Below are 14,328 nucleotides of genomic sequence, written 5' to 3'. Positions count from 1 at the left end.
ATAAAGAGTCATATGACCCCCTATGAGCAAGCACTTTGGTGACAGTGAGAAGGAAAAACTCCCTTTTAACAGGAAGAAACTTCCGGCAGAACCAGGCTCAGGGAGGGGCGGAGCCATCTGCTGCGACCGGTTGGGGTGAGAGAAGGAAGACGACGGGATAAAGACATGCTGTGGAAGAGAGACAGAAATTAATAACAAGTATGATTGTTATGGATGAAGAGTACTTCATCCATGTGAGGTATCTGTTGTGTTATACCAGATAAAAAACTGAGAACCACTGAAGTAGATCATTACTTAGTCTTTGTATAAAAGGTAATGGATGCTTCATAAACATGTATAGTTATAGCCTATATTTTCCTTTGACAAATGCACTTGAAATTTGAATTTAACACTCAAATTTGAATTTTTTTTTCTCTGAGATACACATTTCCACCTGGATAGATTTCAAAGCAGAAGAATATTTAAACAATTCACAAGAAGCACAGAAACAGTAAGATCAGTTTTCTAGTTCCAACAGGGACTAAAATCTTAGGTAGAAAGTGGTTTCAAAGCAACAACTGCTCACAGATGCCTCAAAACTTTTTCTTCCTACACCTGTGAGACGGGAAGTCTAACGGGATTTATATACTGTAGAGCTGTATTATATATTTATTTCTTTCGTACAGATTGATATGAATATTAATTCTGGATTAATTATCTGATATTTTCGTCATTTTTTCTGGATGTCAAATTATGAATAAATCACAGCGGGATGCAATAAAACTACCCTGGGGTTGTTTTAAAGGTGTTTTAGGCACACACACAATCACAAATCCACAATTTACTTGAAAATATTATAAATGATAGTAAATAATAGCTTTATTAAAGTCCCAAATTCTATGCACAGTAAAAAACAATTTCAGTTTTGCTCAGGTACAGCACCACAATGGATTCAAATGAAATAATCAAGTTGTGGCAGAAATGTAGACTTTCAGCTTCATGGAAAAATGTTCCATGATTGTTAATAGATTTACAGCCACACAGAAATATTAGCAGTAGCAGAAACTTTAGCAGTGTCCAAATCAATCTGAAGTATTTGGTGCATTCCTCCCCAGTTTTGGAACATTTTTTCCTTTGGATCTTCTACAAGATCAACTTGTAGAAGATCCAAAGCATGCCACATCATCTGTGAAACATGGCAGAAGCAGTGTGATCCACGAGCATGTTCGGCTGCCAATGGAATAGAAGTTTACTGAGGATGTGAACGCTGATAGAAGTAGCAGGAGGAATGCTGAAGAGTAAACGGCTTTACTCTGCTGAGATTTAGCCAAATGCTGAAAAACTTGTGGGACAGTGATTCATAGCACAGATGGCTGAACAGCAGCAAGACCCACAAACGAGCAACAACTGATGGCGCTGCAGTGAAAGCCTGGCAGAGCATCTTAAGGTAGAAAAATCAGCATTTGAAGATGTCCGTGGTTACTGACTGTATAAGACTGCATCCGAGCATTCGAAGAATTCTTATGTTTAAAACTGCATTAAAATCGGTGGAGTTCTTGGCTTTTTGTGGAGCACTTTCCAGAACATCAAACAACAGCTAGGTTGGAAAATGAGCACTTTCAAGTCTGAAGTCGTTGTCTGTTGGAAAGGGGTGGACCCCTACTCCAGGTTGGAGATAAGTTGCTGTCTCAAGTGGAAAAGCTCAAGCATCTCAGGGTCATTTTCATACGCAGGAGGAGTGGAGCAGGAGGAAAACAGATGAACCTGTGCAGCTCCTGCGGTGGTACAAGTAATTAACTGGCTTGATATGGTAAACAGAACTCTGATTGTGAAGGTAAAGCCGTCAATTTACAAGTCAATCTCTGTTCCTACCCTCACCTCTGAGCTTCCTCATGAGGTGGGCGTCTGTGCTCATTTGTAGGGCGAGGATGAGGTCCTTAGCCATTAGGGAGTACAAAGCTGCTGCGCCACTGCATCAAAAGCTTAGGTGGTCTGCGAATCTAACTAGGATGCGTCTCCTGGACACTTCCCAGGTAAGGTTTCAGAAATGTCCAACCAGCAGGAGCTCATGAGGAGGAAAAAGAGAGAGCTGGACCTGAATAATTTAAATAAAAAGGATGGATGGATGGATGTACTGACATACACAGGCAAAATACCTCAAATTATGTCACTGTCCAAATACTTATGGATCTGCAAAGAAGAAAAAAATCTGTAGTTTTGGCTAAGATACCCTCACTCCCACTCACAAGGCACAGAGAGAGAGACCCATAAAAAACTATCAGAAGGTCTGTGAAGCAATAAATAGTGCTCGAACACGCAGTGACACCACTACACTGCGCACAGGCCCTTCATGCTTGGACGTTTCTGAGTGGCTCCTCGTGTTTTCCCTTCCAAGCAGTTGGTGAGACGTGGGATTCTGCCGCTGACTCACTGGTGTAACCGAAGCAAACAGAGATACAACCGTTCGCCGAGCGTGCATTGGAGCGAATCACGAGGCAGCGCCGTTGTTTCACTCGCCCGATGAGGAGAAATGTCAGGATAATACTGTGGTTATATAACTTCATGCTAAGGAGGAGGGATACATCGCAAAGAACCTTGCCGACGCTATCAAATAAATGTTAACTATGTGTCAGAGAAGGTGGGCGTCTCTGTGTGAACTTTCTTTTTTCTCATTAGCTACGAGAGAATAATTTCTTGTAATGCCGTGCATTTCTCTTTTAGATAGCAGACATTAATGAGAGCCATAGTCAAATGCTTGTCCTGCACTGTATCCTCCCAGTTCTTACAATCAGTTCTCTTCTCTCTGGGTGCTGGACACCTGGGCTGAGAATACTACAATGTCTATGCTTAATGAAGTTTAGAGGAGAGGAAACAGTGTATCAATTTAGCTTAAAGCACCGTTTTTCATGCGGAGACTCTCTTGCAAGGATGACGTAAAAAGCTTGTGGATTACAACGCTCTGTTATCAGGAGACATGGGAAGTAAGTAAAGTTAAATGAGATCAGTGTCCTCTCCTCTCAGAAGAGCCACAGAGCTGTTTGGATCAAGACAAGCGGCCTGTAAAAGTGGCCTGTAATTACATAAACTAACTCCAGACAGCAAGGAGGATGAAAAACTAAAACTAGTGAGTTTTTGAAGGGTTCAGGAGAGTAGCTGTCCACTGGCCATGCCTGCTTATCATAATGCTACTCCAAACACAGCGGTGACCTCATTTAAAAGGTTTAAGTTAAATGTTTCCAATGAAAGTGCATAGTGAGGGTCAATAAGTGAGGTACAGGTACCAGGTCCCATCGTATGCCCAACTACAGGTAATTCATATGTTGCTGTATCGTTTGAATTATTTGATATCAGAAAGTTTTGATCCCAAGCTTAATCTCCAGACTGAAAACTTCATTTTTAGTCATCTGCTCTGAAGCATTAGGACTCAGCGAGCGTGAGGGCTGTAATTAATGCTGACATTTTAAACTTAGCTTGAAAGTTTGCAGCCCATGAACAGCGCTAATAAAAAGCTTTACAGGGTTCAAACTACAACTGAATAGTTCTTTAGGACTTGGGCTTATTATAAACCAAGGGACACGGCACTGAAGCCTGTTGAAGAGACAGGCTTGGATCTGAAAACAGTATAATAACAGTATCAATACGTAAATGTTAACAAGTGGACTGCAGGGTGCTAGTTAACTTGCAAGACCCCTGTTAACTATTATAATGTTAGCAATTTGTTTACTGCGGTTTCTCAAACAATTCTGCCATGACGTATTTCAGAAGCTGAAAAAAGGCCAAAATACCTGGATGTGTTGCTCTCACTTATAAAACTCTCAGAGACTCTTAGTGAAATAGCCATGAATTAAACGCTCTTTAATCCTCACAGAGCCATAGAGCAACAGTACAACTATCTACTTCTCCTGTACAACTCCCGTGCGGAAAATAAAAAGTAACTGCAGGACCTAAACTGTCTGTAATTAGAAACCGAATATACAGTTTTGCAGCGTTCACATGCAATTAGTTTCATTGTGTGCTGTAGCTCATTCTGCACCAAAACTTTAGGGATTGTCTGCAGAGCAATCAGATTTTTAATTACCAACTTACAGAACTTGAATTTCGTTTCATTTAAATTCTGTAATCTGGCCACACTTTCTTTCTTTATTGGTTGCCATGGTAATTCCTGTGGTAACCAAGGAGCTCATTAGTGATCTTGCTTGTTTTATCCACCTTTATTCTAATATATGTTTGAAGATCCTGTTTCTCTTGTGACAGCATGCATGCATGCATTAGTAACAAAAATAATGAGCATTATGAAGAGGATAAAAAACCAGGAATAAACCCATAAGAATATACCTCACTGTAATTATAGGTAATCATACCGCAGCGGCTTGGAAGCATCTGCATAATCACTGTAAAAAATAACCACAATAAAGAACATTTACCAGGTTATTACTGCTTCATTAGCACTAACTACTGCCAATTTGAAGACCGACAAGCCACTTACCCTCAGAGTTAACTTCAATCAAACAACATCGACTGTACCAAACAAGAAAGAGGCTGATGGGCGGATTCAGGTAAAAGCCACAATCTGGTTTCAGCTCTCAGAGCCACGTCAGGCATGAAGATGATGGTCGGAGAGGACAGGCAGGAGGCAGGAGAAAGGATAAAGCCTAAAGGTTAATACCTGCCGGCAGCCGGCACATGGATTTGGAGATACAAATCAACATTAGGAAGTTTTTTTTCCCTCTTGCGCTGTACTCGCAGTGCAAAGACGCCCATGTGTTTATTTGGATTATGGTAAAATAAATATCATGGAGAGTCAGGGGAATGGTGGAGCGAGTTGTGCTGTAACAGCATGAAGCAGGATTAGAGCCCCGCTAGATGTGACTGAAAAGAGGCACACTATGCTTCCCACTAACAAGCTCATGAGGAAAGCAACTGAAAATATTGGTTTCATTCAAACATAAAATATTATTATTATTATTATTATTATTATTATTATTATTATTATATAAATAAAAGAAGTATGTTTATTTTCAGGTTGAATAAAATGATGATCAGCCAAAACATTAAAACCACTGACAGTTGCTTTTAATGGTCATCTCTTTGCAAAGCCATATGCTGCTGAGAAGCCCTTGGTCCTGGTGGTATTTACAATACTTGGACATACTTTAACATGTACCACCCACCTAAACAATGCTGCAGAAGAAGCACATCCCCCTATGACAATGCACCCTGTCACACCGCAAAGAATGCTCAGGAACGCCCCAGGCATTAACCCGGCTCCTAAACTCAAAATTCCACATGATGTCCTCAAACAAAGACAGTCCACTGCACCCCACTTTATATTCCACAGAAACCAAAGGATCCACATCCAGCGTGCCTCCAGCACTATTTATTTAAGTGTATGTATAATTTGTACTCCTGATTAGAGGACATCTGAAATAAATTTAAACCTATGCATCCAATTCTTGTTTATTAAGTCAATAAAGATGTTTGCTGTCCAATCATTCTACCACTAAAAAGGACTGCTCAAAGAAATCACGAAAGCCCAAAATGACCATGAAATTCATACTAATGAGGAGTGGATGTAAATTTCTGACCACAGCTTTACATACGTATACACACATATACCAATACAGGGGTTACCTTTCATGAGTGACTAAATCTGACAGACAGATTAATGCCCATTACTTGAAATAATTAATGTTTTAGCCAAGCATTGCTACCAGTGATAGCATGGAGAAACCTGCTCAGTAATATAAAAATAATGTGAGGCAATCGTGGTGCAGACTATTTCATGCCAATCAGACGGTGTAATCTGTGACTTTTTTCACAGTTTCAAGTAAAGAAATGGGAAAGAAAATTGATACTTTGTTACTATTTTACATGGTATTGTAAAAGTATCTCAGGATTGATTCTGTTATGTGAAGACAAAGAAAAAACATCCCTTGAATTAGGAGACTTTTTATGCTTTTTTAATGCAAGATCACTTGAGCAATAAGCTCCTTTGAAGCAAACTATAAACAAATGTGGGGTGGCTCAAGACATTGGTTTATTGTGGATATTAGCAGTGTTAGCATCAACTCTGTTCACTATCAGCTTTACAAATGTGCTAAAATAACTGACTTTGTTTTATTTATCAGCTAGGATCATGTATTGTGACCATGCATACTCATTTTTTACTTTTTTTGAAATATCGTGTCAAGAAGAACCCAAAAAACTGTTTTTTTAGGTGTGGTCATTCTGAGTCCATGGGTAAATGGTCTTAGCTCCTGTGACCTGTGCCTTAAGTTCATGACTTCAGTTTCTAGTTTCAAGTCTTATTAATCAAAACGTGTAGTTTATAAAATGAAACTTTATAAAATGATAAAGATGTTTTGGCTTCATAACAGGCTGCTAGTATACGAAAGTACAGTATCTCTCTGTTTACAGTCACTCCTGATGTTTGGTTCCAAAAAGCTAAGATGACGACAGTGAAAACGGGAAACAGAAAACCTTTAGGCGACGTCATTGTAGGTACGTTCATCACTTATACACAGTCTCTGGTGTTCGCTCATCAGGCTCACGTTGCACTGGCTTCTAAAAATATGGTTGCATCCAGTTTCAATAAAACCAAGATGATGATAACCAAAATGCCAACGTTGAGGCTTTACAGTCCAATAACCAAGGGTCTATCATTAACACACAGCTTATGGTTAATTGACTCATTTTTCTCTTCAAAGTCTTTGTTCTGCACTTCTCTGCTGTCACTAAAACTCCACATGCACATCCAAAAGCCTGATGAACGTATAGCTACTGAAGTCTTTCCAGATATTCTAAGAATAAAACAGTCATCGATGTGTGCAGGTCCTGACAAATGTGGATTGCTATACTGCTCCATTATTCAGTGGTCTGTCACATGTAACAACAGCGCAAGAAAAGTCTGAGAAATCACAACATGCCAAAGTAATTGTAGTCCAACATATGGTGTTTCTGAACTATCCTCAGGTTCTTCACCACACTTATCAGCTCTTCCTGGTCTTGACAGGAGTCAAAGAACCCACCCACCAAAGAGTAGGGCCAGTGAACCCTTGAATAAAACAACTGTTTGCTGTGTAGTAAATGGATATAAAATTACTAATACTCTCAATATTTCTCATTCAAGCTTCTGTGACAAATCTTCCTCTGATTGTGCCTCGAGTAGCCCCTGTGTGAATACTTTGCCTTGTCCAGGATTATCCCAATGTGACAGCTTTCCAGCCAGAATTCCTCCACTTTATCATTTAAACGACAGCGGGAGACATTTATCTCCTCAGCTTATCGTCTCAGCCACGCGTACATGACACTTGTCTATTGCTGTCAGGCTAAGATTCCACTGGTGATTCAGTTCAGCGTCTTGCTCTTCTTTATGTAAAACCCTCTTGTCTCTTATCTGAGTTAGTGGGGAAGGAACTTGATCCCTCATGAATGAAGCAAAAGGGCGTTAAGTATCACAACGTGATCAATACAAAGGTCTGTTGGCAAGTGGCACTCAAGGGGAGTGCCAAGAATGCACAGGAGTGTAATCAGAGCCATACTGCAGTTAAACTTGCTTGTATTAGTCTGCTGGTGGAAGGACGCGCCACAAGCTTCAATGGTGGAAGGCGCTAAAAGAACATTTGGCTTGAATACTGAACAAAACACCTGAACTCTTCAAATAAAAGTGCCGCATGGGTTACTATTAGGCCATTTATTATTAGTGCTGATTCTCCTGAACGATAGGCGTCGCCACTCAGACAGAACCTCTGCATCAGCACTGAAGAAGCAGTCAAAACCAGATGCGAAGAAATAAGAAAGTGTCATCTCTTCAAACTGTTGAAACCTCTCCCTCCAAAGTGTGGCTTGCACCAGCAGATATGATGTCGCTTTTGGCGTTCGGTGCTGTTAGCTAGAGCAAGATCAATGAGTCTAACGGCCCGTTATCGCAGTTCATTTCAAATATAACGTGTTACTGGTGACTGTTATTTTGGCTGCTGCACGTGTATTTGTAAAAGTTTCCCTCTGTCAATCATAGAAACATGATTTACTCAGATTTCTAGCAGGCAGCTTCCAGCAAAATATGTTTATAGTGCTGTGAAAAAGTATATAAAGTACTTCCTCCTGATTTCAATTCAATTCAATTTTATTTATATAGCGCCAAATCACAACAAAAGTCGCCTCAAGGCGATTTCTTAGATTTTTGCATAATTGTTTCACTAAAAGTTAAAATTCGAGAAAAATTATCCGAGTAAATGCAAAATGTAGTTTTTAAATGATGAAAAAGCTATCCAAACCTATGTGCCACCTAAACCTCATAAATGGCTGTGCCAGGACAAAAGTCCAGATAAATTAGGATTTTATCAGGATCAAAGCTGTGAGTGCAGTGCCAAAAATCCGGCAGTGTCCTCTAGCGCTTCCTGGACACCTACTATGTGAGGTTTATCAGGCATAAAATCTTCAGTGTCCTACAGAAGAGCTGGAGGGGGTAGCTGGAGAGAAAGAGGTCTGGGCATATCTGATTAGACTGCTGCTCCTGTGACCCAGATAAGTGGCAGAAATTGGATAGATGGAAGCTATCATGACATTGAACTGACTCAGTGATAACAGTAACATTTAAAACCCACATTACTGGTCATACTAAGGCCTCCAGTCACACAGACCAGTCAGAGACTACATAGAAAAATGATTGGTCGGCGAAGATGCTGTCATTAAATGAAATTGTTGAAAGAAGGTGTTACATCGAAAACCTCCTTGTGATTGTTTTGGTTGCTATCAGATTGCCGCAATTGCCTGTATTTTGTATGGAAGACTCCAACTTCAACTTGTCTCCACACTTGCCAACTACTCGCTAAGACACGCGCTAACACTGTGAAGAATTTGATGCAAACCAGAAGCAGAGAATATGTTTCAAAATGTTTAACTTGAATCTTGAAGAGCAGTCTCTGCACCCTTATTCAAGTTTCACAACTACTTAACGAGTTTTTGCAGACAAATCTGTGTCTTCCATGCAAACTATAAGCAATTGCAGCAACCTGCTAGCAACTACGCAAACCCAAAGACGTTTCTGGTGATGTTTGTTTTCCAAAACTTCCAACCAGCTGGGGAATATAGATTTTTCCCTAGCGACCAGTGGTTGCCAGGGTTTTACTGACCAGTCTCTACGGCTGCATGACTGAGCCATAAGTAATACTAGTACTAATACGAATGCAAACTTTTTGCTGGCCCAGCCAAAAAAACCCAGATGCCATATACAGGGTATGTCAAGTTCAATATTTAAAACTGTTCGGCTGCCTCCTTCAGTTTTTACTTTACGAATAACCTTTTGTGCACCAAATATATTAAATAAAATCCTTAGACGACCGCTTTACTGGCTGCTGACAAATACAGGAGAAGTGTAGATAAAAGAGGAAACGTTAGAAGGCGGCTTGGAAACTGGTGGCACCTTATTAAATCATATTGGCAATACGCTGGTAAATCCTAAACCTTTAATTTGTATTGAACGGAGGGATATGAATGGATTTAAAAAGCTTTTCTTTCACCTTTTACTCCACAGCAAAGGAGCCTGGTCCACAGAGGCGGCGAAGGTTGCTGCTTCACTATTTTTGAGAGGCAAAAGGAAGATCAATACAAGAGTAATTGGCTGAAATAAACCCTTAACAAATCTCAGCATTATTAATAAAATATTTTTTTCTTATGTCTTTGGAAGAAATCCATTACTGAAATTGACTTGAATGCTTCAGCAGTAATGCATGCACAGCACAGAGGAGGGGAAAAGGCAGCATGTGATGGAGTTAGTGTGGAGCCAGCACGACGGCCTTTGTTACTCGTTTTGGAAAATTTGGGGAGAATCATGCTGGGATCGTTTCTCCAGCATTCCCTTTGGAGCAGAAAATAGTCAGTTTCAAATATATTTGCACCACTGGACATACTGTATGTGGTTTAGGTCTGGGTAGCACAACCAAGAGGCAGGACACAGGACGTCCAGTCACTAGTGGTGAAGCACAGATATTACTTTTTACCAGTTTTTACTAGCAGTTAGCTTGTTAAAGTGTTGTAATGCTAAGAGAAGAATTGAAAATGCAGCAAAGGTTAATAAAGGTGCATATCAAGCATCATGTAGCTTTCATTATAGCCTGTTTTTTCCTGTTTGTTAAAAGCTCGTTAAAACTGCCTTTTATGTTGTTTCTACACTAATTAACTGCACCTGTTTTAATCGCAACTACTTTTTTTCTTCTTAAACTTTGACCAGAACAGCTGGTTACACTGATAACGCTGCAGATTAAATGATTAAAAACGATTATCTGCAGCTCAAACCTGAGCAGATCTTGAACATGGAATCAGGTAAATTTCACTAGAACATGAGGATATAAAAGAAAACATTAAGTGGACATCACACCTTTATGTGTACTTTTTGGCTTTTTAGCTATTTTTTTGTTGCAAGAATTGAAATGGAGGATATTACACCACACGTCTGACTTTCACTTAGAGTAAGAGGAGCTGCCGTCTCCTCACACTTAATGCGGCACAAGAAAAAGAAGCATTTTTTAAAAGCTTTGTCTTATAGAAATATAAGACAAAGTGTTATAAGAGTATTTATCAGCCAACAAGTACTGCGCAGGGGAGGAACGCAGCTGAAAATCATGATGTGGGTTATTAAGCTACTAACTAAACTACCCAAACTGTTGTGCACGCAAAAAACAGAAACATAACAGAAACATAACAGAAACATAACAGAAACATAACAGAAACATAACAGAAACATAACAGAAACATAACAGAAACATAACAGAAACATAACGCGGTGCTTTGCCTGTTATTTGTACTTTTGTTTGTGGCAGGAAAATATTTTTATTTTCTGCTGCAATTTAGTTAGCCAGTCACAGCCTGTCACCGTCACAACACGACAATGTGTTGTATTTGAAAATTCAAGTTGAATTCACTTATGTGCACGACAGATCCAGGGAAAATCCTGTCCCAGTATGAAAAGGCTCATGAAATAATAGAAGCTGGCAAAAACATGTTTGAAAAAGAGTTATAATTAAACTCTTAGCTATAACTCTTCCACAGTTCACACAGAGCTGTGCAATATCACAAGTCAACTGTCAAGTAACTTGCTTTTTTAATACTTGAAACTTATGGATTTACTGCAAAACATCGAGAAATGTCTGTCAGAATACAGGTATTAATTAAGTCAGATTCAAGCGTGTTAGAATAATGTCTTATGATCTTGTTCAGAATCACCAAAAGAAATGAACCAGCTGCTCACAGGCGGCTGTGGGTCAGATAGTAACTCGCTTGGGTTCTTCTTCTTTGGGGTTGTGTGTGTTAGGGTCACCATAGTGGATCATCTGCCTCCACCCTGCCCTCACATCTCCTTCAGTCACACCAACTTTCTGCATGCCCTCCTTCCCTGCATCCATGCATATCAGGCCGCTCTCTTCTTTTACCCTTCATCTTCAGTCCCTTTGTTTGGTGTCCCTATTCTCACCTTTACACTCCTTCCATTACTTTTATAGCTGCCTCCGAACATGCCTTCCTGTACTCCAGCAGCAGTTTGGACTGGCACCGTGTTGGAACACAGCACAGGTGGGAGTCATTGTTAAACTTGGCAAGATCCTGTTGTTCAGCAACAACAGTGATTGTCTTCTTCCTCTGTTTGGCCACCACTACTATGTCCAATTGGTTAGGCATCACCAGTTTGACCTTCTGACTCTGGAAGTCCCACAGGACCACCCTAGGGGGCACAGATCTTCCTGTATCCTATGCCCGCTACTTGGCTATGATGCTCCATGTACTGTATGCCCTGCCTGCCAGTGTCTTGCACCCTTCTGTAATGTGCTGAATTATTTCCGGAGCATCTCTGCACAAACTGCACCTTGGGTCTTGCTGTAGTGCAGTATATCTTGTGCTTGGAGCTTTTTCCTGCACTGCCATGATCTGTGCATCTGTGCAGTTCAGCTTTGTCCAGCCATTTTCAATATCTGGATGAATCCTGCACTCCACCTGAGCTCTGAGAATTATCCAGATAACTGATGCCCCAACCTCCAATGAAGTCCCCTTCAGTTTCTAAGAGAAGAATTTGCCCTCATATCAGAACAAGCCAAATCTCCTTCTGCTCCATCCCATGGACCTGAATTGCCATGGTGTTTCACCCAGTGAAACCACTTGACCCCTTACTGGCAGCCCTCTTGGTAGATTCCCTTTGCCATCACTGGTTCATAAGCAAACAGTTAGTACATCAACTGCTGAATTTCCACCACTGTTTTTTTTTTGCCATTGTGCTATCACACCAATTTGTTTCTGGCCCTTAGAGAACCTAAAATAAAAGACAAGGTGTGCAGCACAGAGTGGCAGAAAACACAAAACGACTGAATCTCACTGTGAGTTAAACACTGACTTGCATTTAAGCTCAGAGTAATTCTTTGGCACAGATGGACAATATAGGCAGGTGCAACGTTTCCTGTAATGGCACAACCTTGAGAGGAACAAGAATTATTGTGAAAACACACTAGAAAAAAATTCTCTGGTTCCCTTATGAGCTCAGTCTATGATCAAATATGCACAATCAAACAGACAGGCGGCGGTACCTTGGAGTAAAGATATATTCGGTCTGTGTACCGGCTGGCGCAGAACTGCAGGCCTGGGTAGAAGGGATGGGCGTTGTTGGCGTCCTCGCCACCATTGCCCCCATCATCATCATTAGCATCAGCCGCAGAAGACAAACACGGCAGAGCTCCGCAGTCTGCAGGGAGAGAGGAATAGGCTGACTAATATCTCACTGAGCATATATTATTGACTCATTATTGGTTTTCACTGCTTTATTGGTACTCTGTTTGCTCCTCTGGTGATGCAATGAGTAGAAGAGACATTAAACTCCCGCAGCTTTTAAGATTTATTATACTGAGCACAATATTGGGAAGATGTGGCATTTGTAGCAGATCATTCAAATATGTATGCATATACACTAGATGCATGGAAAAACACCCATATATTGATGCTTATTGCTTTCAAACACTTGATTAAGAATCTGAAATGAAAATGTTGAAGCAATTATCTCTGACATTTTCATATAAATGGGAATCAAAGTCAACATTCTTGCTGTCAGCAGTTGATATAAGAGCAAACAAATGTGGCGGTTTAAACACTCTGCTTTACTCTAAAAGTAGACCCAACAGATTATTGAAAGAACAGAGGAATTTTGCGTCACTAGAAATAAGACTGCCTAGGACAAAAGATTAAGTAATAAAGTGCTTGAAATAAGTCACACCTTTTGTGTATAACTTATTAAAAGAAATGAAAATTATCTCGCTTAACAAAGTAATAGCCCACGTTTATTGTTTTGTTTTTTGTGAAACAGGTGGTGGCAGATAACGGTTGTTAACAGTTTCAGAATCAGCTGTAAAAGCTATTCAAAGAGAAAATCGCAGAATTTCTTTGTCCTGCTGGTGTAAATTCTGCTTCTAAATGGGAAAACATGAAGGCATTTTAGGGTGGATATACATCATTTGTCACAGTCTAGCAGTTTTGTTGTTCTCAGTCCTTAGTTTAGTTTTTTTTAAATCTGATTTTAGACTTTTTAGATTCATTTGTTTTTTGTTTCAATTCCATTTCTAGTTTTGATTAAGGTCTGGATTTGATTTTCTGTATATTTCTCTGAGTAATCTTGTAGTACTTCTAGATGTTTTGGAACACTAGTTTCTATGTAGATTCATGGGTTATAATTAATCATAAGTTTAATGCTAAGTTCACCATATTTTGTCAAATCTTAGTCTCTGTGGTAGATTTTTTTTATCTGTCATGTTACTTCCTGCTTTATTTTGATAGTTCTACTTCCTCTTTATCTAGTTTTCTGATTCTATTTAGCTGTGTCTTGTTTTTCCTTTTTTGTATATACAGTGCTGTCCCCCCCTTAGTCCTTGTCAGAGTGTTTATATACATCTCTCATGCATTTCCTCGTCGTTCCATGCGTCAGTATTTTTCCAGCTTTATTTCTCCTGTCGGACTTTGTTTTTCCTTTTGGACTTTCTAACAGCCAGCCTTTGACATATAAACACATTTCATTTATGCTAGTTTAGTTTTTTTACTGTGCAATTAGTTATCACAGCAAATTAATTATTTACATGTCTAATAAACCAGGCAAAATGAATAGCATGTTACACAGTTTGTGTCTTTCCCTGCTGTTATCCTCGTATACAGTCTTCCTGTTAGTGCTGTGCTGCATGGGGACGCTCCACTCACTCAGAGATAACAGTATACATGTGCAGCTATCCCACCGACACAGAGGAGAAAAACGATTGGCTTAATTTAGGAAGAACAATCTTAGCTATGGATTAAGACAACAACAAATCTGTAAATGAATTATGTACA

At 39.8% G+C, this 14,328-nt stretch overlaps 1 protein-coding gene across 7 annotated transcripts in view; it reads right to left on the bottom strand.

Annotated features, from left to right (window-relative positions):
- zranb3 (zinc finger, RAN-binding domain containing 3) overlaps positions 1-14,328 on the bottom strand; it is a 143,815-nt gene that overhangs the window by 37,422 nt on the left and 92,065 nt on the right. For all 7 annotated transcript variants that reach the window (XM_005933920.3, XM_005933919.3, XM_005933923.3 and 4 more), the window contains exon 15: positions 12,549-12,703. In XM_005933920.3, the coding sequence (XP_005933982.1) occupies positions 12,549-12,703 (155 nt within the window). The remainder of the gene's footprint in view (positions 1-12,548; positions 12,704-14,328) is intronic.

This window comes from Haplochromis burtoni, unplaced genomic scaffold (genome assembly GCF_018398535.1).
Source record: "Haplochromis burtoni strain Fernald_Lab_line unplaced genomic scaffold, NCSU_Asbu1 Contig_139, whole genome shotgun sequence".
Classification (NCBI taxonomy): domain Eukaryota; kingdom Metazoa; phylum Chordata; class Actinopteri; order Cichliformes; family Cichlidae; genus Haplochromis; species Haplochromis burtoni.
The sequence above is the reverse complement of the archived record's forward strand: the minus strand, read 5'-3'. Positions and strand labels throughout refer to the sequence as shown.